Below are 26,695 nucleotides of genomic sequence, written 5' to 3'. Positions count from 1 at the left end.
CAAAGTGGGAGTGGTTCTTTAAAAAAAATGTTCAGGTGTGCTCTGGTTTCCACTAAAGCTCGAAAAGTCTGTAAAAGATGGTTAAAGACCCTTTGCTCTTTAAACAAATTTAAATAGCAAAAACACATTTTCCAGCAATGTTGGTATCAGGGGAAGTACTCATTAACTTTTGATCTCGCCGAAATGAACAAAAATGAGTCGAAACCCCTGAGATTTTCTTGGATAGAAAACTAGAGGAAATTCGTAGCCACCTTTATAATAATAATATACTTAATTAAAGACAACAGTGCGTATGAAAAGGAACCTATAAAAGCTTGAATTAGGCATACGGATTCTTGAGGTTCTTGCTCGGCACAAGTTTGTTATGTCCTTGAAGACCAAAAACCGCATATGATTAAATGATTTTGTTTCATATCAGACCATTAGCTACAAAGTTATGACCCTAATTGGTCACAAATGGTCAGTGGCGTCGCACCCAGTAGATAAAAAAAGTAAGCATCGATTTTTCACGAATCGAAGGTATTCTTTTTTGAGCGTGGTTAGAAGCGTAATATATATCTTATATTCGGGCATTGGAATATAGTGTTCCCTTACACTCTTACATTAAATAACCTTGAAGTCCTTAATAACACCCTCCTAATATACGAATAACGGAGGTATAAAAAAGTGTTCAATATATGTAACTTATGCTTAAAGTGTTTTTAATATGTCTCTAACCACAGTGCGAAACATACAGGATAAAGCGCAGTCGAAGCGTTTTAGGCAGAGCTGCCTCAGACCGAGGAGGAGTTGGCCAAACCGCAAATAATTGGATTGCTGAAGAGTGTAACGTGCTAGAGAAACCAGGGCGGCGTTCGAGTGACCTCCCAGGATAACGGCGTACTCCGTACTGATAGCCAGTTCTGAAAATAATATAAACAATAAAAGAAATTTGGGCTTAGTCTTAAGTCACCAATATTGAAATATTTCACATGACTCAATTTTGTAGGATTTAAATTAATAAGAAAGATTAACTGTATAAATACAAACTTACATTCTTAAAAAAAATAATATTGAGACTATAGTAAAATGTATATTTTCGAACTTTTTTTAATTTTAAACACACCAACATGCACCGTCTACGCCCTGAAGAAATTGTAAAAGGTACCCATTTAAGGTATTACAAAAATAATATTGAGATTGTAGTACACATTCGTTTTTCGCGAACGCCCACTCCGTCCCCTTTATTGAATTCGAAATTGAAATTTGGTTTGAACTCAAACTTTCAAAATTTGGTCAAGTATTTCAAAAAAAAGTTGGTCACTACATTTTTTAGGTGCGACTCTCACTACTTTTTATACTAACTAAAAAAACATGATTACAGTTCCTGGTTCGAACATTTTTTATTTAAATAATTTTCCTTTCTGGGACATTGTTTTTTAACCAAATTTATATGCTAGTCGTCCGAATCTTACCTTTTCTGCACAATATCAGGGACTCTAGGAAATTTAGTTCCAGCACGTCGGCCTTCAGCAGATGGGCCTCGAAGATGAGGCGCTTGAGCTGCTCATCGCCGCAGCCCTCGATCATGGCGCTGATGTCCAGGGACCAGTGGGAGGCTCGCAGGACAAAGATCTCGCTCCACACCACTTGCAGGATGGCGTCCTGTTGGCAGCGATCCAGGAGCGCGAACTGCTCGTTGGTCTTCGCCTGTCGCAGGCATGTGATGAGGATCTGGGCGAGAATCTGGAAGTGCAGCGCCTGGGAATGGGGCGGTGGGCATGGCACTGGCACGGACTGCGGCGGATGTCTCCTGGCGTTCCGGTAGGGAGCGATCTGCTGGTTGCGCGGACCGCGCTCCTCCTGAACAGCGGCGGCGTTCATCCCCACGGCCAGACATCGCTGAAAGCGGCAGGAGGGGCACCAGTTCCTCCTCGCCTTGTCCACCACACAGTTTCCGGCGAGGGCGATGCAGGCGTAGCTACTGCCTCGCCTCACGCTCCGCTTGAAGAAGCACGAACACCCATCGCAGCAGGCCACGCCGTAGTGCTTCCCGGAACTCTGATCGCCACACACTGCGCAGTCACTGAAGCTCGACATGGTCACCGCCGCCAATGAGAGTCGCGACGGACTGAATCGGGTCCTTCTGGATATTGGCGGTTTTATATGCGACCTGGTCGCCCGATACCCACAAATGATATGCAAACCAGCTACACAAAAAAAAAACAAATGCCTCTTTAAAAAAAGCATTTGTAAATTTTATAATTTTATATTCTTTTGATCGAAATGTAGTATGTTTTAATATCAAAGTAAGGGAATATATTCATGTAATTTACAGAACTTTTTATGAATTGCGGGATCGATATCTCTTTTCATACGACAGTCTTATGACAATCATTTCCAAAGCCACAATTGCTTAATGTTTCCTTATAAATACAAAACGTAACAAAAGGGTCATTATTCCATGCATCCTTATGTAACACTAGACTCCGGAACCACAGATCGAATATAGAAGGACTCTTAAATCCATTTCCATTTGTATCTTAAATACATAATTATACAAGTGGTTGTTAAGACCTAAAATTTAAATTTAACTGCATGTAATGTAAAATTTTACAAAGGGTTTTTATAAGTATTTAAGATACAAATATTATTGAGCTGCATTATTATATATTTCCTCTAGTGTAGGACAGCATTGTGCCAAAGCGTGATTCGAGGATTTTTGTTTGTCCGAGACGTTCTGGCAGGGGGCGTGGCGCGTCAAAAGTGACAATCATCTACTGCTATTCCGGAGCGTGTTAACAATTTGTAAACAATTATTGTTATGCTCTGTGATTGGACGCGCGCTTGCCACTTGAAGTGTCCGCGCTGAGGTCCTTTTGTACTGACATTTCGGGTAAACACCGAAGACGTTCGTGGGTGGAGAATAGAATAGGGTTGGGTTTGTAAGTCTTCCTGGACTATATTCCTGCAATTCCTTGGCCGAATCGACAAACTATTTAATTAAACGTTATCTGTTAGTCACAGCTTTTAGTTAATTCTGAGCTAAGGTTCCTAATACATATTGTAGATAGTTCATTCACATCATATAGGCTAATCCCGTCACTTTTCAGGACGGGGCGAAACGCTCTCGAAAGGTGAAGGTAGATGGTGGGCTCAGTAACTGAACATATTAATTTTACCAGTCTGCAGTAAGCTAATTTTGTCACCCAGAAGGGTAATCAATACAAATTGGAACGGGAAAGAAATACAGAAGACAGTCATCGCATGAAGATCCTCGAAAGCCACATTAGCCCAATCGAACTTGCACTGAAGTTGCAACAACTGACGTGCTTGCTGCACCTGAGAATTTCCATATTGCCCACTCCTACGTCATCCAACTCAACATAGGCTTTCAAAAATAAAATAAATAACTACAGACAATAAACATGCAAATGGTTATAGCTCACAATGTGTATTAAAATTTTAAATTTTATAATGATATGTATGCTTAAAGATTACCACATGTGACAAGTTTCAGCAACAACGCGCATACCACTTCCAACGGGACAGTTGAAGGCCTGGAAGAATTCTTCGATATTCGATAAGGTTCCCAGTACGCGGTACTTCTCGATAGTGTGATTTATTTCATTATCCAGCAAGTCCCATAAATGCTCCTCCTTGTAATCCGAGCAAAACATCTGAGCGAAGCCCAGGAAGAAGAGTTGCTCTGGCAAGAGGTCAAGACCCGGTAACTGCTCGTTGATCCTGTCCTGCTTAGGATCCTCCAGCAGTTGCTTCATGTGGATGCGGTAGGCCTCCAGAGCCTGTTTCAATCCGCCACTGTCGGCAATGTTCTCGTCCACCGTTTTCTTTCCATCGACATGGCGATCGATCTCCGGTATAAGATACTTACTGAAAGCTTTCACAAAGCACTCAGTGCGTTTCTTAAAGCCCAGTTCCGAATTCTCCGACCACCAAGACAGAATTTTTCCATCGGCATCGAAATTTGAGCCTTGGGTGTCGAAGCCGTGGGTGAGTTCGTGGCCAATCACGTAGCCCAAGGTGCCGAGTTTCAGGGAGATCGGCCAAGAATGGTGGTAAATTGGTGGCTCTAGAATGCCAGCCAGTACATAAATAGAATTTTCAAAGGGATGATAAAAAGCTTGCACCTGCATCGCCAGCAGAACCATCTGTGGCAGGGCCTCTTCGGACAGTTCCTCAGAGTGGCGGGTGCTGAATCGATTCATGTCGACTCTGAGGCGGTACAAGTTAATATTGGTCGCAGCATAACTATCGTCGATTATTTCAAGACGGTTGATCTCCCGAATCAGACCGTCAGTACGCAAGCTGTCCTCCACGGAGCCGATGACAGATTGAATTTTGGATTCCTTGAGAAGTGCCTTTTCTCGAGTCTCCGAGTCCAACCAATCGGCTTCCTGAAGCGACCTTCGGAGTCCCTTCCGCAGTTCCTGTACAATTTCAGACACTTCCAACCGTTTTTCCTCGGTGAAGTACTCCTGTAAGCAAAACCATTTTGAAGGATCAAAATCAATTGTATATTACGACTACGAGACTTACCGCCATGTAGATTTTGTTGAAGAGGAAAGGCATGAAAGTCCGCAGAGTCGTTGTACAATAATCTTTTTGGTACTTGGCTTCACTTAGCTTGGCATCGAAATGGTAGAGCAGTTTCATGGACATATAATTGGCCGCAGCCTCAGGGTGGCGGGCACACACCTTATCGATCTCCACTAAGTAGGAATCACACATATCACACAACACTAAGTTGGAATCACACATATCATCGTATAAACTATAGTTCCAGGCGATGTCCATGTAGTTAGTAGAGTCGAACTTTGGGCACGTCTCTTCATCATGTTCTTTTTTTTCTGCAGCCACCAGAGCCTCGCGCCAGAAAGCAAAAACCCCGTCGACCACTTCCGCAATTTTGTCCTCCGGCAGTTGAAAGGAACTTAAGTATCCGCGCATACGCTTCTCGTTAAGTCGGTAGACGTGGGAAGAGTTGCTGTCGATGCTGTCCTTTTGAACGATGGAGTCAAAACCCAGTAACGGGTTTACCAATTGAAACGGAAAAGGATACTCTTCGTGTATCTTTTCGCGAGTTAAACCTGATGCCCCGTAATTGGAAAGGTGGGCGCTCATATTAAGCCAGTTAAAGTTGGAGGCATTCCAGGCAGCACCATCGACGGCGGGAAAGCCTCCGATCGACCTGATAAGCCTTAAGTAGTTTGGATCGGCAGCAGGAAACGGATAGAGATCTGCCCCCAGACAGGCATTGTAGAATCGTTGGGTAACCCTCAGCTCGCTGGAAACGTTGAGAGACTCCGCCAGGTCCGACATACCCAAAAGTTTTTCCGTGATGTCATCTAGTGTGTAGGTAATGTCCTTCGCAGAAGCGCGCTTTCCGGTGGAGTATCGGTCCGGTTTCATGTTTCGATAGTTTCCACAGGCGTACTCGTAGAAGTTGTCACAGGGTGCTACACTCAAGTTCATGTAGGACTTCATGAGATCTGCATGGGACTGTAGGTAGTTGGTAAGATTTACCGTTCTGGCGTTTGCTTTCGCGAAAAACTCCAGTAGAAAGAAAAATATCAGAGATCCACATAATCCGGTGGCTCTCAAGCTTATCGAACAGAAAAACATGTTTTTGACTAATGTCACTCTTATCAGCGACTTAGGGGCCTTAAATATTTCCGTATGAAAAACTTAGACTTGCTTCGACTTCTTGATTCAAATCACAATTTTGAACTGTCTGCTTTCTAAAGTCTTAACCATTTATTGATGAATATTTGGGCGAGATAAGCACTCAAGAGTTGAATATAATATATTCACCATGCAATTGCTCTCTCCAAATTAAATATTTAGTGGATGGAAACCCTTTTTAACTAGACAAACACAAAAAAAGTTTGCAGGCCTTTTCTGGTTTTACTTTTGAGAAATTTTTTAAATGCAATTTGACTCAAAGGAATACTTCGTGTCAATACTCTTATATCATCTAAACCATTAGAGAAAGAAGACTATTAGTTCAAAACTTTTCAAAATAAAGTCGAATACCTCTGCTTTAAGATACCTGTTACTCCAATTTAAAAACCAAAGATAACGCTATAGTCGATGCCATCGACTATCAAATACTCGTTACTCCGCTAAGGGCAGGGCGAGGGAGATGGAGATATGCAAGCAGCAAAGCGACTGATCCCAAGAGTGCACACTTTATTTGCTTTGATAATTATAATCAAAACAAAACCGCTTTACTTTTTTCCAAAATCTTCACTAATGTAGGCGCTAGACAGGCTTCAGCGTTATAGGCGTTAGAGTGGGCGTAAACTTGCGCAAAAGGTTAAAAATCGACATGCCAAATCCCAACCTTCTAACCTTTGTAGTTTTTGAGATCTCAGCGATCACACGGACAGACAGTAGGGCATACGGACATGGCTAGTTCGACTTGCGTTCTGATCCTCATCACTGTAGGGTCGGAAACGCTTCCTTATGCCTGTTACATACTTCCGACGAATATAGTATACTCTACGAGTAACGAGTAACACTATAAACTCGATATAATTATTTAATTCAAGTATCTACTATTCTAAAATGTTTTGAGGTCTTAAGCCGAGTACTCCTTGGACTGAGGAACTTGTGAGATTGTTCCAAAGCCGCCTAGCTGGGGCAACCGAGCGGGTCGCAGGCCAACTGTGAATAAGCTGGTGGGAGAAGTCAAACAAGGAATCGTGGTCGGAAGCCCCAGTAAATAAACAGTCCCGGACAGCCAGTGGGAAGCCTGCAACGAAGCAACACCGACGATGCGAATTGTTCAGCCGCATCTAAATAGTTGCTTTACACAAACCCATACCCAACACATCACCTACCCACCTCCCCTCCCAATCAACATCTCACTCCGGGCCGGACTACGATGTAATACAGGGATATGGCGACCCCCTGTTCTAACTGTCGCCTTACCCGGGCATCGCGGATCTCTGTCCGGGCGGACCTTTCCCCTTCTTCGAAACTCGTGGGACCAAGTGTGGACAAAAAAATAATCGAAAAGCAAAACACAGAGACGGGAGCTCTCAAAAAACCAACGGAAACGTTGAACACTGGCTCCAACATTCGCACCAGCTCCGTCCCAAAACGGCCGATCCCAAACTGGGGATGATGGGGATACATACACATACACTGCCGCCCAGACTCTGCCTTCGCCTGAACGGCTAAAGAACGTACGAGGGCAGTCCGATAAGTACTTAGCCTCACCGCCCGATGGCGTCACTATCGCAAGAGAAATTTACTATCGTGTAGTACATTCTCGTAGACGGCTACTGTCGAAATTTCAGCCGAATCGGACTCGTAGTTTTGTTTTGACTGCGTGTGGAATCGGACGTGTCCGCGGATTTTAGAAAAATGGAGAAAGAGCAATATCGGTCTGTGACTCGATTTTTTTTTTGGAAGGGAAATCGCGCAGCGAAATCAAAGAGCGCTTGGATGCTGTGTACGGTGACAATTCTCCTTCGATGGCGACCGTCAAAAATGGGTTTAACGAGTTTCAACGTGGTCCCACGTCGGTTTTTGATGAGCCACGCCCAGGTGCCACGAAAACGGCTACCACGGAGGATAACGTGACAAAAATCCACGATCCCGTATTGGCAGACCGCAGATACGCGAGATAGCTGAGGCATGTCAAAAGACCGCGTGGGTCATGTCCTGCATGAAATTTTGGGCATGAGAAAGTTGTCGGCGCGATGGGTGCCGCGTTCGCTCACTCCGGACAACAAACGCAACCGTGAGAACACTTCAGAGCAGTGTTTAAGAGCAATCCGAAGGAGTTTCTGCGTCGTTTCGTGACCGTCGACGTCTGGTACACACCAGAGACCAAGGAACAGTCGAAACAGTGGACTTCACCAGGCGAACCTGCTCCGAAGAAGGCGAAGACTGTCCCATCGGCCGGAATGGTGATGGTCACCGTTTTTTGGGATTCAAAAGGTGTGATCTACATCGACTACCTGGAGAAGGGCAAAACGGTCACAGGGCTGTACTATGCCGAATTATTGGGACGATTCGCCGCCGAATTGCAGAAAATACGGCCCCATTTGGCGAAGAAAAAAGTGCTCTTCCATCATGACAACGCACCGGTCGAATTGGTCTACGAACTGCTACCCCATCCACCATATTCTCGAGATTTGGCCCCGTGTGAGTTCTTTGTGTTTCCAAACTTGAAAAAGTCACTCACTGGGCAGAAATTTGCGTCGAATGAGGAGGTCGTCGCGGCGGGTTTCAGGCGGGTTAAAGAAGTTGGAGCATCGCTGGGTCAAGTGTATCGAGCTAAAAGGAGATTATGTTGAGAAATAAATCGCCACTTTTCCAAAATTTTCGTTTTTCTTTTGGAGGCTAAGAACTTAGGTGCTTCCTAACTACGGGCAGGATAAGCCTACCCAAGAAGGGGCTCAGGCGAAAAGGCAGCGATCCCTAGATCTACCCGGACCATCGACAAAGAGACCCAAGATCCAGCGGTCTGCTGACCTATACAAGCAGGCGATGAGCAAGCTCGGCGAGGTCCTCGAAGGGGCGAACATTGTCGCACTAGACTGGTGTGACGTCCCCAGTAGGCTCCGAGCTCGGATTTGGATCACAGCGGCGATCAAGACGCCGGAGGACATCCTCTACATGCAGCAGGAATGCAACCCGCACCTCCCCACGAAAGACTGGAAAGTCGTCAAGGTGGAGAAGCATGAAGGGGATGTAAACCAGGCGGTGTTGGTCCTAAATAAGGACTCGGTTGCTCTAATCGAGACTCCTCGAGGAGTGCTGAACTTCGGTTTTAGTGCCATATACATACTGGAAGCTCTACCGGCAACCCAGCCGAGCAGGTGCTTGCTGAGGAGTTGGAGGCACCCGGTGGACCGGAGGACGGCTACTCCACCGATTATGATTCGCCCTTGCCGGTCAGTTTCGCTAACCCCAGACGAGCCGACTGGCACAGGTACACAGAAGTTCTGACGAATATCCCCATGGAACCGCCTGAAAGCATTACAGACCCACAGGAGCTGGACAGAACAGTAGATAAATTCACAGAAGCATGCAACACTGCCTTCAAAGTTACATGCCCCACAGGGAAACCAAGGGGGAGGAAAAAACCCCCCTGGTGGGCCCAACAATTACCAATCCTCAGAACCAACTGCAGAGGCCTGTTTAACAGAGCAAAGGCGGGAAATGAGGACACTAACTGGCAGAACTGCAAGCATGAACTAGCCTCTTACAAAAAGGTCATTAGAAGATCGAAACGAACTGCATGGCAGACCTTCTGCTCTAATATAGAAAAAACGACTGATGCCGACTAAGGAAAACACTCTCTAAGACAGCCGCGCCCTTGGGCTATCTTTAGAAGGCAAATGGATCATGGTCAGACTCCAGTAAAGAGTCTTCGGACCTGCTCCTAGACGCTCACTTTCCAGGAAGCCAACACACAGATCATCTTCCAGAAAGAAGTGCCGGAGAAGGAATCAAATTAGATCTCCTCCTATCAGACCGCAACTTGAAATGGTCCATTCAGAGTTTCAAACCATACAAATCGCCGGGTCGGACGGAATAGCACCGGCACATATCCAACTAGCAGGACAACTAGCTATAAACTGGCTAAGAAAAATCTTCCACACCATCCTGGTGGTAGGAGAACTACCAACCGCATGCCGAGAAACGAAAGTGGTTTTCATTCCCAAGGCAGGGAAGGCCACCCACACCACAGCAAAGGATTTTAGGCCAATAAGCCTTACATCATTCCTGCTAAAGAGCTTTGAAAGAATGATAAGCCTACACATAAGAGCCACTATCGACCCGACACAAAATCAGAGGCACAGGAACACACATTGATCGCCTTTCTTGACATAGAGGGAGCCTTCAATAACGTGCTTCCCATAGCTATAACAAAATCTATCACAGAACTAGGGGTTGAGCCGCCAATGGTGGGGTTGATCCATAAATTGCTGATAAGCAGAATGGTCACAGCCACACTAGGGACCTCAACCCAGACTAGACTAGTGAACAGAGGCACCCCGCAAGAAGGTGTACTATCACCCCTTCTGTGAAATATCGCAGTAAATAATCTACTGCGGATTCTGGAGGAGGCTGTAAGGTAGTGGCATACGCAGACGATGTCGCTATCATCTTTAACGGAAAATATCCACAAGCACTTTGCGATCTTACGACCGCTAACAAGAAAGAACGCTGAAGTCGAGTACCTCGACTATCAGATACCCGTTACTCAGCTGAAAGGACAAAATGGAAATGGAGATATGAAAGCAGCAAAGCGAGATTGAAATGTGGGCGGTAGACAGATTTAGCTGTAATGGGCGTTAGAGTCAGCGTGCCTAACTTTTTTGGTCAATCGATAGGTATTGATGAGAACAATACAGTTAGTTAAAATTTTCGTGGACGTAAGAGTGGGCGTGGCACATTTCTGAAACAAACTTGCGCTGCGTAAGAAGATCCGGAATCTGCATGCTAAATCTCAATAGCCTAGCTCTTATAGTTTCCGAGATCTCAGCGTTCATCCGGAGAGACGGACATTGCTAGATCGACTCGGCTGGTGATCCTGATTAAGAATATATATACTTTATGGGGTCGGAAACGCTTTCTTCTGTCTGTTATATACTTTCCGACGAATCTACACCCAGAATAAAAAATGACCTAAAATGCCCAAAAATGGCCTAGAATTTAGGTAAAATTTGCCTAAATCTGGAGCTAAGTCCATGTATGGCTTAAAATTTAGGACTCCATGATCTAAAACTTTAGGCCTAAAATGTGGACAATTTTTGGCCTAGATTTTAGGTAATCTGTTGCCTAATAATATAAGAAAAACCCGAAGCCTTCATTTTAGGCATCTTACGCCTAAAAGTTGGTGGAATTTTCGGACTAAATTTTAGGCAATTGACTGCCTAAAATTATAAGGATGCCTACATTTTAGGCATCTTACGGCCTAAGAGTTGGGCCAGCAAACGTGCCTTAAAAATTAAGTACAAATTGTGAAAATAAATACAGAGATCTGTCATTGTCTTGTTTTTTGTAGATCGTTTATCATATGTTTTATTAGGATTTTATGACTAGTGAAGCTTTGGTTACAATTAGGGAATGGACATGTTTTTTTTTTTTAACATAGTCGTAAAACAAATTTAAGCTTTCGAAGCTAATTTTTCGGCTATGTCACGACTTACATATTATTTCCATTTTGATAAAATGTTTAAGATAAGTTTTAGGAAAAAATATAAAAAGAAGTCGCAAAATTCAAAGTGTTTGAGGTTAGGAGAACAAAAAATGTTTATTCAAAAATGGCATGCTCACATGTACAGTGTTTTTTATTTTAAGTCATTTATTAATGACTTAACCGAGTTATGTATTTCACTATCTAATGACTTCAAGTTAATGAAATATTCTTGAAAAAACAACTAGCTTACACGAGTCGGGATATTTAAGATCAAGAACAAAAAAAAGTTTGAAGCAAGTTTCAATTGCGATTAAAATATTTGTAAACTTATAATCAATATAATAAACGACACTACGGCATAATAAACAAAAAATTCAGTTGATTCCAATGCGCTTGGACCAATTCCACAAATAATGGGCTGTAGAAATTCTTTAAGTTTGAACTGTGATTCAATCTTTTCATTTATGGCAGTTTGTAACTCGGCGGCTGATGCAAACTGTGCGTAAAAACTTTGACGGGAATCTTGAATTGTTACCATCACGCCGATTTTCTTATTATTAGCCTTTGTAACCATCTTACGAGCTGTTCGTTTAAGGACGGCATGCAAAATTGTTAGAGTTTCAATATTAAGTTGATCTGTAAGCAAGTACTTATAAATTTGACAGACCTAAACAGAGTAGGAAACCTTACCGTCGTCGATTGAATCCTTTTTTAACTCGTTGAGTATTTCAAGGCTGTAGTTTTCTTTTACTCTTCCTCGAGCTAGCTTCAGAAACCTTTTTCGAAACGTCGACCAAATTGACGATGATATCTGGATATTTAAGTTTAAAATCTCTTCCCATCTAATAAAAAATACAAGATATAATTAAAATAATAATAATAATAAATCGTACCTTGAAAGCACTCTTTTAGTTTTTCGTACTTAAAATCTTTTAATATTTGATCCATATCTAAAGTTAATTTATTATCATTTCTTGTTGTCGAGTAAGCCTACTGCGCAATACAAACTGCACGACTTTCCCAATACATACATACACAAAAATGTTAGTCACTGATCAATGATAATCAATTTCCCATTATCTCCTTTAATTGCACATGACTATAGTCATTGTGGTGACGGGTAATAAATCCTGATTGCAATACTGGTTTAAAGGACATCCACTGACCACAATCTTTAGCTGCATAACAGCATGACTATTCACTTGTTAATACATGTCTGCCGAATCGAAATCAATAATCTTCGCTTCATTTAGTTCCAATTGACCCGCGGTCCAAAGAGTCACTGTGATCGCAAGTACACGCAGTAACGAAATGCAACAGAAGAGCGTGCGAAGAAAACTGCAATACATAGCCGCAGAATTTAAAATCTGCAGTGATGTTCCTATCATAACGAGTGATACATCGATCAAACAGTACAATAAATACAAAAATCACCCAAACTCGTAAAAAACACTGAGTAAAAACACGCGAATACAGAATCGATTTGCGTGTGCGGTCCCATTTTCCACTTCAGCGAGTTTTAGCGACTTTTTCCCATCTCTACCCTAGACCTGTATTTCTTATGGAGGAAAAAGTCGCTGAAGCGAAAATTTGGTAGCGTGTTTCTGTGTGAATAGAGTATATAATTTATAGAAGAAGAGTCACTGAAGTAAGAGTTGGCTCTTAGTAAATTCAAAATGCGCTTCTGCCCCACTTTGGTATTCATAAAAAAAATTCGATATAAAAAACATTGGTATTCATTTAAGCAGACTGGGTGTTCACCAACGAAATCATTTTATGCATATAATATGTAATTCTTCCATGTTAGTGTGTTTTTATACCCGTTACTCGTAGAGTAAAAGGGTATACTAGATTCGTCGGAAAGTATGTAACAGGCAGAAGGAAGCGTTTCCGACCCCATAAAGTATATACATATATTCTTGATCAGGATCACTAGCCGAGTCGATCTAGCCATGTCCGTCTGTCCGACTGTCCGTCTGTCCGTCTGTCTGTCCGGATGAACGCTGAGATCTCGGAAACTATGAGAGCTAGGCTATTGAGATTTGGCGTACAGATTCCTGAGCTTCTTACGCAGCGCAAGTTTGTTTCAGTAGACTGCCACGCCCACTCTAACGCCCACAAACCGCCCAAAACTGTAACTCCTACAGTTTTGATGCTAGATAGAAAATTTTAACTGAAATGTATTAGTCTTGTCAATACCTATCGATTGACCCAAAAAAAAGTTTGCCACGCCCACTCTAACGCCCATAACGCTTAAATCTGTCTACCGCCGGTAGGTGGCGCATTTCAATCTCGCTTTCTGCTTGCATATCTCCATTTCCTTTTGGTCCCATTATCTGAGTAACGGGTATCTGATAGTCGAGGTACTCGACTATAGCGTTCTTCCTTGTATATTATTAAAATTTACAAAATTCTTTAACTATTGGGTTTTGTGATTTCAAATCAGCGCGGCAATTGTTTTGGGATGTGATAACACCACCGATTAACGATGACGTTACTTGCGGGAGTGCTGTCTATCGAAAAATCCGCCAGATGGCGCTTTAATAGGCCTCAATGACGTTTTCCAACACCGATTCGCCAACAGATGTTTGATAATCAGCTGATTGTGCGGGACGCCATGCCGTTGTAAATATTGTTGCAAGCAAGACCGGTTGGGTTTTTCTCCTTAACTGCCAACAAAGGTGTTGTTAAAATCGGATTGTTACGACTGCACAGTTAAGCGCGCGTGATCTTGTGGCTATTCCACTTTAATCGGGTGAGTTCTTCGTTTTTAGCAAGCTGGTCTGCAGAAACCATGGGGGATGACGCTAGTCTGTTGGGCGCCGAATTGAGACCCCTGACACAGGTTTAGAGTAACAAAAACTCGATTGCTTGGTACTTTTTCAAAAGGCGGGATAACTGGCAATTTTAAATATGGCAGTCCCACATACAGATTCAAAAACATGCCGTATTTTGCAGTTAAGGAAGGGTGTGTAAAGCGAACAGGCCAAAATGTGCCTGTATTTTCTAAAAATACTAACCATTCAGATCTGAATAAATTGAGGTACGCCAAACTGGGGTTAGTGTTCTTGTTGACAACTAAAAAACAAAAATAATTATAAATAAACCCAATTAATGGTAAGAAAATATGCTTACAAGTTTTTAACTAACAAAGAGTTTGCGATAAGATATTGTCAACAAACACCAGAAATTCAGTGAGACTTATGTTTGGGATGTAGATGAGAAATCTAGTTAAAACATGCTAACGCGGAATTTTTTCCGGGGACCTTTTGTCTATGGAGTAGACATTGAAGTTTATACTCGTATGTACATAAAATATTATTAATGCTGTCTGAATTCGGGCGTCGACTTAAGATATCCTTTCCGCAGTTTCTATTCTCATTCAGGAATACTTCGATTGAATTTCGACACTTTAAATTTGTTAGCGGTATCTTTCTGGTATTTTTTCACTATTTTCTTAGTTGACCTCCGTGGTGAAAAAGGACTCGACAAAAATCTACTTTTTAGAATTTTAAAAAAGCAAAAACTTTAGGTTTACACTTAATTTTAAGAAATTCAAAAGTTTTAATCTGATCTGATGATGCGACACATACGATCGTTATATGCGACTTTAAAATATCGTGACAGCAATCTACCCAACACGAAACGAAGGTCCCGATGTAACTCCGTCGCATTTTTTCGAATCTTAATCATTTTTCTAAATGATCTAATACTTATTTAAATATGTATTTCATATACAAAGCAATTTATAATTATATATAGTATTATTATAATTTTGGTCTGAAGTTTTGAACACAGTGAAGTAGACGATGCCGACCCTATAAGTATAAGTGTTCTTCTGTTTCAATTCCGTTTGCAAGCTAGCAATTTAAAACTTTCAGTACCTTTCATACCTTGATCAGGGTAAAAGCGTGTGCTGATCGGCCATCTATATCCTTATATCCTTATATCTTTTTTTATTGTTTTAATTTTTTTTTACTTTATAGATTTTTTGAGTATGAGTGGGCCAACCCCAGACTATTTATGCGCGGACCAAGTAAAGAGCCGTGAGTATTGAAATTTTATTTTGTTTTTTTCTTGGTAACTCCATTTATATTTATGTTTTCAGAGAATAATTCGTTGTTTGACAAAGTTAATGGTAAGTTTTGTTAGTTATGTGTTTAATAGGTATACATTATTGTATGTTTATGTACCTGCTCAAAGAAATCCAGAACGACCTTAATTCGGCTGTATCTGAACTTCGTGGCGTGAAGGATGCTGTTGAGATGCTCACTAAGGCTGTTGGGACGCTTACGGAGTACGTTGAACAGACGACACAGGTGGAGCCCGAGATACATGATAAAATGGATGATTATTTCCCTTTAAAGTCCGACGAGGAGCTATCGGAAATTGACGAAAAAATTAACCAGGGGCGTGGTGATAGATATGTATGTTTTACATTCTATAATTTTTTGAATTGCAAACTATTTTGTTTTATTTTTAGATAAAGCATATGGTACGGCTCTTGAGCCAGGAAAAGATGAGTCGATCAATACGAAACATATTTTCGGATGATATAATTCTAAGTTACAATTTGGAGGGAGCCCAACACAAGAAAAGGCTTAAATCTTTTGAGCATTTTGTTCGCGCGCTTTTGCGTATGTTTTAGTAAATTGTTGTATTTATTTTATTAACAAATTAACATTTTAGTTGCCATTGGTCAGGTAAACCCTTCTGAATCCGCTGAGAGAGCGTTGTCGAAGGCAATGAGATGCGTGAAAACTCTTCACGCAGGCAAAAGGAAATCCGAAGGGCCAGCCCTAGAGGTAAAGGTCAAGGTAAAAACGTCTCGAAAATTGGAAATATTCGAATATTTCCCTATAAAATCAGATGATGAGCTGTCGGAGATAGATGAAAAAATAAACAAGGGGAATTGCGATAGATATGTAAGTTTATCGTTCTAGAATTATTATATAAAACTGACAAAAATGTTTGCTTGTATTTTTAGATAGAGCATATGGTACTGCTTTTGAGCCGTCAAAAGATGAGTCGATCAATACGAAACATATTCTCGGAAGCGCTCATTCTTAATTATAATTTAGACGGATCCCAAAGTAAAAAAAAGCTTAACATTTTTGAAAATTTTCTTCCAGCGCTATTGAGTGAGTTTTTATTTTATTTTCGTATTTATTTTAATAACATATTATCATTTTAGATGCCGTCGGTCAGGTAGAGCCTACTGTTCCGGCTAAAAAAGCGTTGACTAAGGCAATGAGATGCGTTAAGAACCTTCATTCATCCCGAAAGGGAAAAACAAATCAAAGTTGAATAAAACTTTGCACAACAAATTAGACAAGACAAGCTTAACTTTAGGAAAAACTCATTGGACAGGGAGCTAACCCTAAAAGTGCGCATTAACTAGTATAGTCTAAACCGGGAACTCTGATAGATATCCATCAGAAAGTTTTCTTGAAATTTATCTGAAAATATAAGAATATAATTTAACAATCTGCACTCGTACATTTGGCCATTTAAAAAATAAAACAAGAGAGAACGCTATAGTCGATGCCATCGTCAGATACCTGTTACTCAACAAGTAGCAAAGCGTCAGTTCCCAAGATTGCACACTTTATTTGCTTATAACTTTGCTTTTAATGAATGGTACGGATTGAACAATTTTCGGCATGTAGTTGGACATTAATTGTCATTAACATTTTTCAAAAAGTTTTAAAAATGTGGGTGCTAGAAGGGTTTTATGGGGGCGTTAGAGTGGACGTGGCACCCTGCTGAAAAAAACTTGAGCTGGGCAAGAACTCCATGAATCTACAATCCAAATCCCAAGAGAAATTTCAGCGTTCATACCGACGGACCGATTCTTACTCTCCGAGCAACGGGTATAATTAAAACCTTACATAAATATAATCATTTCAGATAACTTATCGTCCAATTGTGTAGGGTAATATTCAACAAACGATATTACAGCCTTTACCTTTGTTTTCTGCTTTAAGAAAGCCGTAAGCGTCCTAACACTCATCCTCATACTGGAATCCGCGGAGGGTCGAATCTTATCGCTTAATACAGCAAATGCTAAATTGATTACTTTTAGAATCAAATTTCTCGAGTGATAAACGGCAGGAATGACATTGAAATAAAACAATATATCAACAAATAAAAAATAATTAAAAAGTAGATCTCGGTAGATCACTTTACCAGCATCGAAATCTTTCTAGTCTTTCAGCAAAGACCAAAAGGTTTCAGTCTGATCTGCAATATATTTTTGTCAGCACACAAGGAACCTAATTGGATAATTAGAACCATTAAAAGAGCTTATTAAAATCAAGCATACATTTTTAATCTGTAATCGTTACTTTTCTATAACTATCTGTTAAATTCCCAGTGTAAATCCTGAGTCTGTATCTTGAATTTGTAACAGTCAGCAAATAGGTTGTCTATTAAAGTATTTCTTGAGTATTCTTGGAATCATGGATTCTCTTCCTTTACCCTTATTTTTACAAATGCATTAAACGCTTATACTGCAGTAACCGGTACTAAAACAGCTTTAACAAATAAATCAATTTGAAATACCCCGTACTCGTAGAGTAAATGATCCACTCCAATCGCGATGATACGTATGCATATAGACAGCTACTACTTTCTAATATTTTGAGAATATACGGTTTTGGGAATTCTGTTGAGAGTTGAGAGCAAGGGAAACGACTTGTTTTACTAAAATCAACTGCATTTATTTTGGCACTCTTGTTTAGAAATCGATGGTCTGGCCAGCAGGACCACATTCTCCAGAGTCACATCCTTCGAAACGTAGAACTTCAGCTCTGCGTGGTAACCTTGCGATCGCAGGTGATCCAGTCGTCCGTAGTCCAACACCCGCTTGCACTGCTGACCGATTTTTTCGCGCTCTTCGCGACTTAGTCGCTGGGTGTTTGTCTCCGTGGGCTGATCTTCCGTCATTTCCATGGCCTTGCGCCGTTCGCGGCTTAAGCCGGTGCCACAAACCGCCCAACTGACCATTTTGGTTAGGATAGCGAACTCCCGTGGTCCAATCCCAGATTTTTGGAGGAAGGAGCGTCCCACATATGACTGCCAGGAGCAGCGATGATGACAACACAAAGCGATGAGTACGTAGTCCGTGGAGGCACTTCCATCACCCAGGATACACCTCAGTGTTAAATCCGTGGCTGCTCCACAGAGATGCTTCGAGAGAGCCACCGTTCGTTCGGTTTTCTTCAGCTCGGGCAAAGCGGAGAGCTTTAGATCGGCGATATCCGCCCGGATGCGTTGCACCAGCTCCTTATTGGCAACCTTATTGTCCTTTTTGTGGCGAAGAGACATCCGATCGATAAGTATCACCTGGGAGTGAGTAAATTGCTGTCCTTCCAAAACGGTGGCTAGGTAGTAGGCCAATTGTCCTTTTCCAGCGCCGAATTCCACGTAGCTTGTGTGTTCCATCAGCTGATGGTCCTTCTCCAGGATACCCAGCAAGCTGGAGGCTTGGGTGAGCTGGCGTAGCGTTTCCTGACCGTAGTCCTTCCGATTCAGTTCCTCTTTCAGAGATTTATGCTCCAACTGCATTTCCTGTATGCTAGAACCAATGTGCTTGTCGTACAGATATTTTACTTTGCCTATCAAACCGTAGAACTCTTCATCCGACAGTTCATGAAGTTTTATTTGGTTGAGTTTTTCCTGGTCCACTAGATGTTTTTCCGAATCTTCTCCAGAATTAACTCCTTTTACAATGTAGGGCAGTGAAGTTTCCTGATCCCTTGCATTACAAATGGTCAAGTGCTTGGCTAGTTTCCGTTTGAAGACGGTGTGTTTGGAATCCAGGGGGCAGGGAATTCTTTCCTGGAAGGAATCTTCGCCAGATTTCTCATCCGAAGTTGAGGGGCTAGTTGTGGGTGGGGCATGGGCGCCACAAAAGGGGCTTCCCTTGTTGGCCGTCATCTTGCAGCGACGCTTCTTGCGTGGCACCCAGTAGGAGCAGGTGGTGGGCAAAGGGTCCTCCGCTTCATCAGAAGCCACCTTCGGCTTCTTGGGTTCCATTCTATAAAACCACACAAAATTGGTTTTTCAATCAAAAAATAAACTCGTGCGAGACAATGTGACCTCCATTGTAAACGTGAGAAAATACTAAAATATATATTTTTAAACATTTTTTTAACATCCCCGTTTATACCAACTCCGCGTCTACGTTCGCTTGCGACTTTTTTTTCTTTCGAATTTTGCAATTTATATTTTGTGATTCATTTCCATTCTATTGGTATTTAAATTCCAATCCAATATGTATTCTTGCTTGTATATGGCTTATCGTAAAGTCCCAAAACTGGACTAGTGGAAAGCAGTCATAATTAATTGTTATTTTAACGAAATATACCACATACGTGAATAGCCGATAGTGCCACCGCTAGCGGGCCATCTCTAGATATCAAGCAAAGGAAGAAGCCGCGCTAGAAAAGTTTTTGCTGAAAATAAACGCAAAAAAGAACTGAAGAGCGAAATACAAAGACTTTATACTGCATTTACCAAGCTATAAGTACAGTCCGTCATGTAAGTATTCCAAGTAAATGGTGACCAACCAATTGGAAAGGGGAAAACCGGCAGCTACACATGTGCGCCGGCATTTTGTATTGTTGGTTCCACGCGCGAGTTGTAAATGTTTATTAAATGTACTCCCTGCAGGGCTCTTGTGAAACCAAAATCAGAACTCACTCCGGAGGAGCTGGCCCGCCAGGAGGAGGAGGAGTTCAACACCGGGCCGCTGTCCGTGCTCACACAATCCGTGAAGAACAACACCCAGGTGCTCATCAACTGCCGCAACAACAAGAAGCTCCTGGGCAGGGTAAAGGCCTTCGACCGCCACTGCAACATGGTCCTGGAAAACGTCAAGGAAATGTGGACGGAGCTGCCGCGCACGGGAAAGGGCAAGAAGAAGGTGAAGCCCGTTAACAAGGACCGCTTCATATCGAAGATGTTCCTGCGCGGAGACTCCGTGATCCTGGTACTCAGAAACCCCCTGGCCACGGCGGCCGGAAAATAGTCTACCATAGCCATAGCGTACAGTTACCGATAACCACCAACTACAATCAATAAACTTAAAAACCGAATCACTTCATCAAGAAAATACAGTCCTGTGGGACTGTGGTGTGAATATTGTAAGTTTCAGACACGGTCTTATAATGCGGATAAGCTCACTTTTAAAATAGGTATACCAGGTCAACCAATCTTCATCTGAGTCAAAAATACATATTTTAAAAGTAAGGATTTTTTTACATACTTATGTTCAACAAGAGGGTAGGAAGGTCTAAATTCTCAATTCATTATTTATTCTTATTGAAATCAAATATTGAGAAAAATCAAATTTTTATCTGTCGTAAATAGTAGTATAATTCACAGTTGTTGATTTTAAGAACGTCTCGTTTTATGTTATAAAAAGTCAACTGGTCTCCCCAACCTTTAACTGTGAAATTTAGTTACATCTTATCTTCTTAGCTTTTTTTTTTATTATACCCGTTACTCGTAGAGTAAAAGGGTATACTAGATTCGTCGGAAAGTATGTAACAGGCAGAAGGAAGCGTTTCCGACCCCATAAAGTATATATATTCTTGATCAGGATCACTAGCCGAGTCGATCTAGCCATGTCCGTCTGTCTGTCCGGATGAACGCTGAGATCTCGGAAACTAGGGAGCTAGGCTATTGAGATTTGGCGTGCAGATTCCTGAGCTTCTTACGCAGCGCAAGTTTGTTTCAGTAGAGTGCCACGCCCACTCTAACCCCTACAAACCGCCCAAAACTGTGGCTCCTACAGTTTTGATGCTAGAATAAAAATTTTAGCTGAAATGTAATTTTCTCATCAATACCTATCGATTGACTCAAAAAAAAATTTCCACGCCCACCCTAACGCCCATAAACCGCCCACAAACTTCAAAAAATCGTAAATATGAACGTGGATATCTCGAAAACTATCAAAGATAGAGAATTGGGATTTCAGATTTAGATTCCGTAGCCTTATACGCAGCGCAAGTTTGTTACGTGAATATGCCACGCCCACTCTAACGCCCACAAACCGCGGAAACCTGTGACGCCCACAATTTTTATGCTAGATAAAAAATTTTAGCTGAAATGTATTGGTCTCGACAAAACCTATCGATTGGTCGATTGCCACGCCCACTCTAACGCCCATAACGCTTAAATCTGTATACCGCCGGTAGGTGGCGCATTTTAATCTCGCTTTGCTACTTGCATATCTCTATTTAGCTGAGTAACGGGTATCTGATAGTCGAGGTACTCGACTATAGCGTTCTTCCTTGTTTTTAATTGTATGGAAGTACTTTATTTAAAGTGTTTTATTTCGTAAAGTCTTTAAATGACTGCTTATTGGCTTAAAACGTATAGAAAAGTACATCAATTTTCCGAAAGTTGCTTGTGCAGTTTAGGCACATAATCATCGTACTGGGCTTGGTAGAAAGTTCCGGCGATGGGATTGCCGAGCTGATGTTTCTTGGCGAACTTGGCGGCGCTGAATTTGGGCCGATCCTTTCGTGATTTGTTGCTCACACGTTCCTCGTCGAATTCCAGTTTGCCGGATTGTTTGTACAGCAGGAAGACGTAGCGATGCAGACCCGTTCCCTGGGGAGGACCGGAGCCAATATATTCGGCGATCGCATCACCGCTGGTCAAGTCATTGCCGGCGATATTGACCAGAACCCAGTGCTTAAACTCGCGGAATTTGGGCTCCGCTCGGCTAGGTGCATCGGGATCCGTCATAATAAGCGTGTAGAAGTCGCCGGGCTGCGCGTCCCACTCCACGGTCGGCTGATCCTTCACCTGCGTAGGCGTAAGCTCCACTCCATCTTTGGCCACCAGGTTGTTGCTGTACGTGACCTTTGATCGGATAGTTATTAGTAAGTTAATTGTTTAATTTAAACTTTTAATTGGTGCTTCAAGGTTGTGTTTTTCGCATCGCTGATTTTTAGGAAAGTGTACGATGTGATCTCTAAATCTGTTAACTCCTCAAAAAAAAAAACGCCTTAAGCTGGACACTCTTGGACTAAATAGTTTTCCTGCATCTGACCTTTGATCAGAAAGTTGTGACGAGGTTTTTTTTTTAGTTTTCTTTAAAGCTTTCGCGTCATTGCAATATATATGTACATTGAACATATATAAACATCAATGCCAAGAATCCAAGGCGTGGTATACAATATGTATGTAATATTTAATATTCCTTTTCAATTGATTTGATATAATGCTTTTTTTAAGTTGTTAGTTTCCCCACCTTTAATAACTGGTTTGGCGGTTCGGGAATGACATCGGGGACCACCTCATGGGATCGAAAAACCTCTTCCACGGAGTTTGCTTGAACGGCCAGCAAGCAGCTCATCAACGGCAGTAGAACCAAAAGCATCTTTGTAGAAAAATATGTGATAAAAACAAAAAGAAAACTTTGGAGTAACAGAGATCTCCTCTGCGCCCGAACAAGGTCTGTCAGCAACTGAAACGAGCTTGCCGTGATGCCATACTTTTAAAGCGAAGCTGAAAGCTTTTTGTTTTACAAACAGCTGAAAAAAAGTATTCCCAGAACTGCAATTAATGATGTCTTTATTTAAAGTTACGCTTCAGAGATAATGAATGCAATCAGCTGCAAATTCTAAACAATTTTATCTGATAAGTTTTGTGATTGGTTAAGGCAAACATGATTGAAAAAATACCCATTATAACTTAATTCTAAACTATAGAAAAATATTTTTTTTAAATATTTGCTAATATAAGAATGCGTATATTCGTTTTAGAGGAAAGAATAAGCATAAAAAGAATATCCCTTCAATCCCTACTTATACTATGTATCAATAATTTTTATACCCGTTAATCGTAGAGTAAAAGGGTGTACTACATTTGTCGGAAAGTATGTAACAGGCGTTTCCTACACAATATAGTATATATATTCTTGATCAGGATCACTAGCCGAGTCGATCTAGCCATGTCCGTCTGTCCGCTGAGTTCTCGGAAACTATAAGAGCTAGCTTATTGGGATTTGGCATGCAGTTTTAGTGCTAGAATAAAAATTTTAGCTGAAATGTATTGTAATAATGTATCAATACCTATCGATTGACCCAAAAAAAAATTGCCACGCCCACTTTAACGCCCACAAACTTAAAAAATCGTAAATATGAACGCGGATATCTCAAAAACGATCAAAGACAGAGAGTTGGGATTTCAGATTTAGATTCCGTAGCCTTATACGCCGCGCAAGTTTGTTACGCGAATATGCCACGCCCACTCTAACGCCCAAAAATCGGCCAGGCCTGTGCCGCCCACAATTTCTATGCTAGAAAGGTATTAGTCTCGTCAATACCTATCGATTGATCCAAAAGCCCAAGCCTGTGGCACCCAAAATTTTCATGCTAGAAAAAAATTTTTACTGAAATGTATTAGTTTTATCAACACCTATCGACTGACCCAAAAAAAGTTGCACGCCTACTCTAACGTCCATAGCGCTTAAATCTGTATACCGGCAAAATAACCATATATTCAGATCGCGGGACCATTTCCCTTTGGCCCCTTTAGCTGAGTAACGGGTATCTGAAAGTCGAGGTACTCAACCATAGCGTTCTTCATTGTTATGTTTATTCTTGTGGACTTTAATTTTGTAACGTATTTTTTATTTCACAGCCGGATTTTCGTGGATTTGGAATCAAAAACAATAACATTAAAATATCCCAATCAAATTGTCCCCGACACCAGAAACTTGAGCTACTTTTTGCCGGACAATTGTTTGTATAGCTTGGGCACATATTCGTCCCATTGTGCCTGAAAAAAGTTGCCAGCAATCGGATCTCCCAGCTTGTACTTGCTCATGAACTTGGTGGTGCTGAAATTGGCTCGCTTGTCGCCGCTCGTCTTTGGGATTTTAGGCTCGTTGCACGTGAGCTTTTGAGCCTGCTTGTAGACCAAGAAGACGTAGCGATGAAGACCTGTGCCTTGTGGCGGACCGGAACCTACGTAGGCGGTCAAAACCGTGCCGTTCTCAATTTGATTGCCCGGAATGTTGACCACCAGCCAGTGGTGCCACTCGCGAAACTTGGGATCCTTGCGACTGGGGGCATCCGGATCGGTTAGGATTAGCGTGTACAGGGCGTTCGGATCCGCATCCCACTCAACCCTTGGCTGATCCTGCACCTGTGTGGGCGTCAATTCACCGCCCATGTCCACCACCTGACCGCCGCCATAAGTTACCTGAAAGCATATATGTAAAATGTAAAACGCCTCATTTTATGTGACCTATGGACAAGCTTACCTTAAGCAAACTAGTGGGGCACGTTTTCAAGATATCCGGGACAATCTTGTGTTTCGAAAAGCATACAGCGGCCTCGGACATTTTTGGTGAGTAATGATTTAGTTTAAATTTGAAACGTCCGAAATTCCTATGTATGTGAACAATCCCTCAATACCGACATTTTTCTCAAATAAATCTTGGTGAAAGTATTTTAAAAATGTTTAAGTAATTAGCAGATTTCTAAATAAATAGGTAATAAATTCTTGAGAATAAATTCAATCTTGCTTTCCATCAATCTCAGGTTCCACAGTATTGTAGTTAAGAATATAAGAATTTCACCCCTAAAATTCTCGAAAAATATTATTCGATGGATCACGATTTCTTAGAAATTTATGAGAAAAATGACCTGGCGGTTAGAAGTGCTTCTCTTGTAAATGAATTTGCTATTTAAATCCAAGTGGAGTTTCCTATCATTTCCTATACAAAACAAATATACACTATGTTTAATTGTCAAAATATTAGATATTCTACATTCCACGTCCCACCCACAAAAATAAAATATCTTTAACGTGCGGAGGATTTTTAGGAATTTTGTCTGAACATGGAAGTATCTCCTCTACTGACTAAAATAATAATACCACCTGCAACAATGGAAATGCATCAGCTCAGGAAAGGTGTCCGATTATTTTTGCTTTTTATAGAGCTCAGTGAAGTTAAGTAGGGTATGCCACAGCATTTAACGCAATGAAGCTGTATTCATAGTCAACTTTTGTGGGTTTTCGAAGTCGTGAAACGATTTTTCCCATTCAATGAATCTTTGCATTATCTGGTCATCCAAAAAACTGTAATAGTTTCCGAGATACGGACAAACAGTCAGACATGTCTAGATCGACTAGCTTAGTAGTCCTGATCTGATACGCTTCTTTCCAACCTGTTCTAATCTGTCCAATGAATTATTTGCTTTAAGGAGCTTAATTGAGAAAGTTATTGTTTTGAAAATTTTGCAATTGTCATAAAATATGAAAACGTCGTTCAAATATGAGACCATCATCCGTTTACGTCTGTATCCTATGTCTCTCATCTCAGTAAAAGCTATGGACATGAAATCTTGCACATTAAATATACCTATAATATGTATACCTAGATCAGGATAAAAATTACCGCTTTCTTAAAATCCTTTAAATGTTTTACCACAATATGTGGGTATATGAAATAATCGTACCTTGATCCTACCTTTACAGAAAATTAATGTAAATCGGCCTTTACGGGGTACATTTTATTTCATTTTTATTAGTAACTAAACTATTAACTCAAGTTTGCGTGGCCTGGCGTGCACCGAGTGAAATGACCTTCATAAGGGCTGGAACATCGGCGCTCCAGGTGGCTGTGAAGAAGTTCCCAGCCACTGGATGCCGAAGTTTATATTTCTTTGCGAATCGTTTCGTTTCAAACCCACTACGTCCCTTTACCGAGTGCTTGGGCAGCTTTGGGAAGTCAAACTTGGTGTAATCCCTCTGTTTGTAGAGCAGGAAGACAAACCGGTGGGTTCCGGTCCCCCTCATCGGAGTGGGTCCCATGTATCCCACGCGCACATCGCCAAGTGCCAGTCGATTGCCGGGTATGTTCAGCACCATCCAGTGCAAGAACTCCCGGTGCGTGGGCGTTATGACGTTGGGTACGTCCGGATCAACCATCAGCAGTGTGTAGTAGTTTTCCGGTTCAGCGGGCCATTTTAAGGAGGGTTCATCGCGTACTTGCATGGGCTCTAGTAACTCTCCACAATGTGCTGCTACTTGGCCGTGGTATGTGACCTTTTGTTTGAACAGCGAGACAATGGAAAAAATCTTATTAAAAATTACCCACCCGGAATAGCAATTTTGTAGGTAGAACTTTACTATTCTGGGCGTAAAAATATTACTTTCTTGACTTACTACTAAAGGCTTTAAAAGGAGCCAAGTTGTATCAGTTTTCAAAGTTTTTGATTACTGTGTTTTTAAATCCTTCAACCCTTTTTTGTTATTTATAAATTTGGTTGACTGTTTTGTCAAAATCCTTTGTCTTTACTTACATTCAAGAATTCCTGAGGTCCGATCTGGATTACATCTGGTATCACATCTAGGGTCCTCATGAACTTGCTAACTTCCGTGTCCGACTGATGATCTCCCCTGATATGTCTTAGGCTCAAGCTTGGGCCAAATCTCAAGAAAAGTAGAATCCATAGGCTGGTCAACATTGTGTAGCAAGGTTTTACTGACTACAAA

At 41.5% G+C, this 26,695-nt stretch overlaps 8 protein-coding genes and 1 long non-coding RNA gene across 10 annotated transcripts; 2 read left to right on the top strand and 7 right to left on the bottom strand.

Annotated features, from left to right (window-relative positions):
* Positions 1-496: 496 nt before the first annotated feature.
* On the bottom strand, positions 497-2,337 carry Hr83 (Hormone receptor 83). Its single transcript, XM_017082627.3, has 2 exons — positions 1,455-2,337; positions 497-902 (listed from the first exon to the last, which is right to left on the bottom strand). The coding sequence occupies exons 1-2, from the start codon at positions 2,227-2,229 to the stop codon at positions 691-693; spliced, it is 987 nt and encodes a 328-aa protein (XP_016938116.3). The 5' UTR covers positions 2,230-2,337; the 3' UTR covers positions 497-690.
* Positions 2,338-3,415: 1,078 nt separating this feature from the next.
* On the bottom strand, positions 3,416-5,935 carry LOC108016005 (neprilysin-1-like). Its single transcript, XM_036822246.3, has 2 exons — positions 4,540-5,935; positions 3,416-4,478 (listed from the first exon to the last, which is right to left on the bottom strand). Exons 1-2 carry the CDS (start codon positions 5,623-5,625, stop codon positions 3,477-3,479), a joined length of 2,088 nt encoding a protein of 695 aa, XP_036678141.3. The 5' UTR covers positions 5,626-5,935; the 3' UTR covers positions 3,416-3,476.
* A 5,318-nt stretch (positions 5,936-11,253) lies between these two features.
* Positions 11,254-12,710, bottom strand: LOC118878057 (uncharacterized). Of its 2 annotated transcripts, XR_010654508.2 has the most exons (4): positions 12,199-12,710; positions 12,061-12,117; positions 11,858-12,009; positions 11,254-11,803 (listed from the first exon to the last, which is right to left on the bottom strand). It is a non-coding gene; the product is annotated as an uncharacterized lncRNA (long non-coding RNA). The 2 variants fall into 2 exon arrangements; XR_005014621.3 differs by having other exon boundaries at positions 12,061-12,696.
* Positions 12,711-13,758: 1,048 nt separating this feature from the next.
* Positions 13,759-16,671, top strand: LOC108016055 (uncharacterized). Its single transcript, XM_017082649.4, has 8 exons — positions 13,759-13,922; positions 15,154-15,213; positions 15,276-15,305; positions 15,371-15,594; positions 15,651-15,804; positions 15,857-16,092; positions 16,155-16,308; positions 16,362-16,671. Exons 2-8 carry the CDS (start codon positions 15,165-15,167, stop codon positions 16,472-16,474), a joined length of 960 nt encoding a protein of 319 aa, XP_016938138.4. The 5' UTR covers positions 13,759-13,922; positions 15,154-15,164; the 3' UTR covers positions 16,475-16,671.
* A 1,193-nt stretch (positions 16,672-17,864) lies between these two features.
* On the bottom strand, positions 17,865-19,294 carry LOC108016019 (tRNA:m(4)X modification enzyme TRM13 homolog). The gene has a single exon (XM_017082614.4). The coding sequence runs from the start codon at positions 19,205-19,207 to the stop codon at positions 17,879-17,881; it is 1,329 nt and encodes a 442-aa protein (XP_016938103.2). The 5' UTR covers positions 19,208-19,294; the 3' UTR covers positions 17,865-17,878.
* Positions 19,295-19,551: 257 nt separating this feature from the next.
* SmD2 (small ribonucleoprotein particle protein SmD2) lies at positions 19,552-20,268 on the top strand. Its single transcript, XM_017082620.4, has 2 exons — positions 19,552-19,711; positions 19,844-20,268. Coding segments are annotated over exons 1-2 (360 nt in total). The 5' UTR covers positions 19,552-19,709; the 3' UTR covers positions 20,202-20,268.
* Positions 20,269-21,456: 1,188 nt separating this feature from the next.
* On the bottom strand, positions 21,457-22,686 carry LOC108016003 (protein D3). The gene is made up of 2 exons (XM_036819014.3): positions 22,437-22,686; positions 21,457-22,045 (listed from the first exon to the last, which is right to left on the bottom strand). The coding sequence occupies exons 1-2, from the start codon at positions 22,563-22,565 to the stop codon at positions 21,566-21,568; spliced, it is 609 nt and encodes a 202-aa protein (XP_036674909.2). The 5' UTR covers positions 22,566-22,686; the 3' UTR covers positions 21,457-21,565.
* Positions 22,687-23,714: 1,028 nt separating this feature from the next.
* On the bottom strand, positions 23,715-24,633 carry LOC108016028 (protein D2). Its single transcript, XM_017082622.4, has 2 exons — positions 24,456-24,633; positions 23,715-24,394 (listed from the first exon to the last, which is right to left on the bottom strand). Exons 1-2 carry the CDS (start codon positions 24,534-24,536, stop codon positions 23,912-23,914), a joined length of 564 nt encoding a protein of 187 aa, XP_016938111.2. The 5' UTR covers positions 24,537-24,633; the 3' UTR covers positions 23,715-23,911.
* Positions 24,634-25,704: 1,071 nt separating this feature from the next.
* On the bottom strand, positions 25,705-26,669 carry LOC108016002 (protein D1). Its single transcript, XM_036818934.3, has 2 exons — positions 26,503-26,669; positions 25,705-26,245 (listed from the first exon to the last, which is right to left on the bottom strand). The coding sequence occupies exons 1-2, from the start codon at positions 26,665-26,667 to the stop codon at positions 25,745-25,747; spliced, it is 666 nt and encodes a 221-aa protein (XP_036674829.3). The 5' UTR covers positions 26,668-26,669; the 3' UTR covers positions 25,705-25,744.
* Positions 26,670-26,695: the final 26 nt, after the last annotated feature.

Source organism: Drosophila suzukii, chromosome 3, assembly GCF_043229965.1.
Source record: "Drosophila suzukii chromosome 3, CBGP_Dsuzu_IsoJpt1.0, whole genome shotgun sequence".
In the NCBI taxonomy this organism is placed as follows: domain Eukaryota; kingdom Metazoa; phylum Arthropoda; class Insecta; order Diptera; family Drosophilidae; genus Drosophila; species Drosophila suzukii.
The sequence above is the reverse complement of the archived record's forward strand: the minus strand, read 5'-3'. Positions and strand labels throughout refer to the sequence as shown.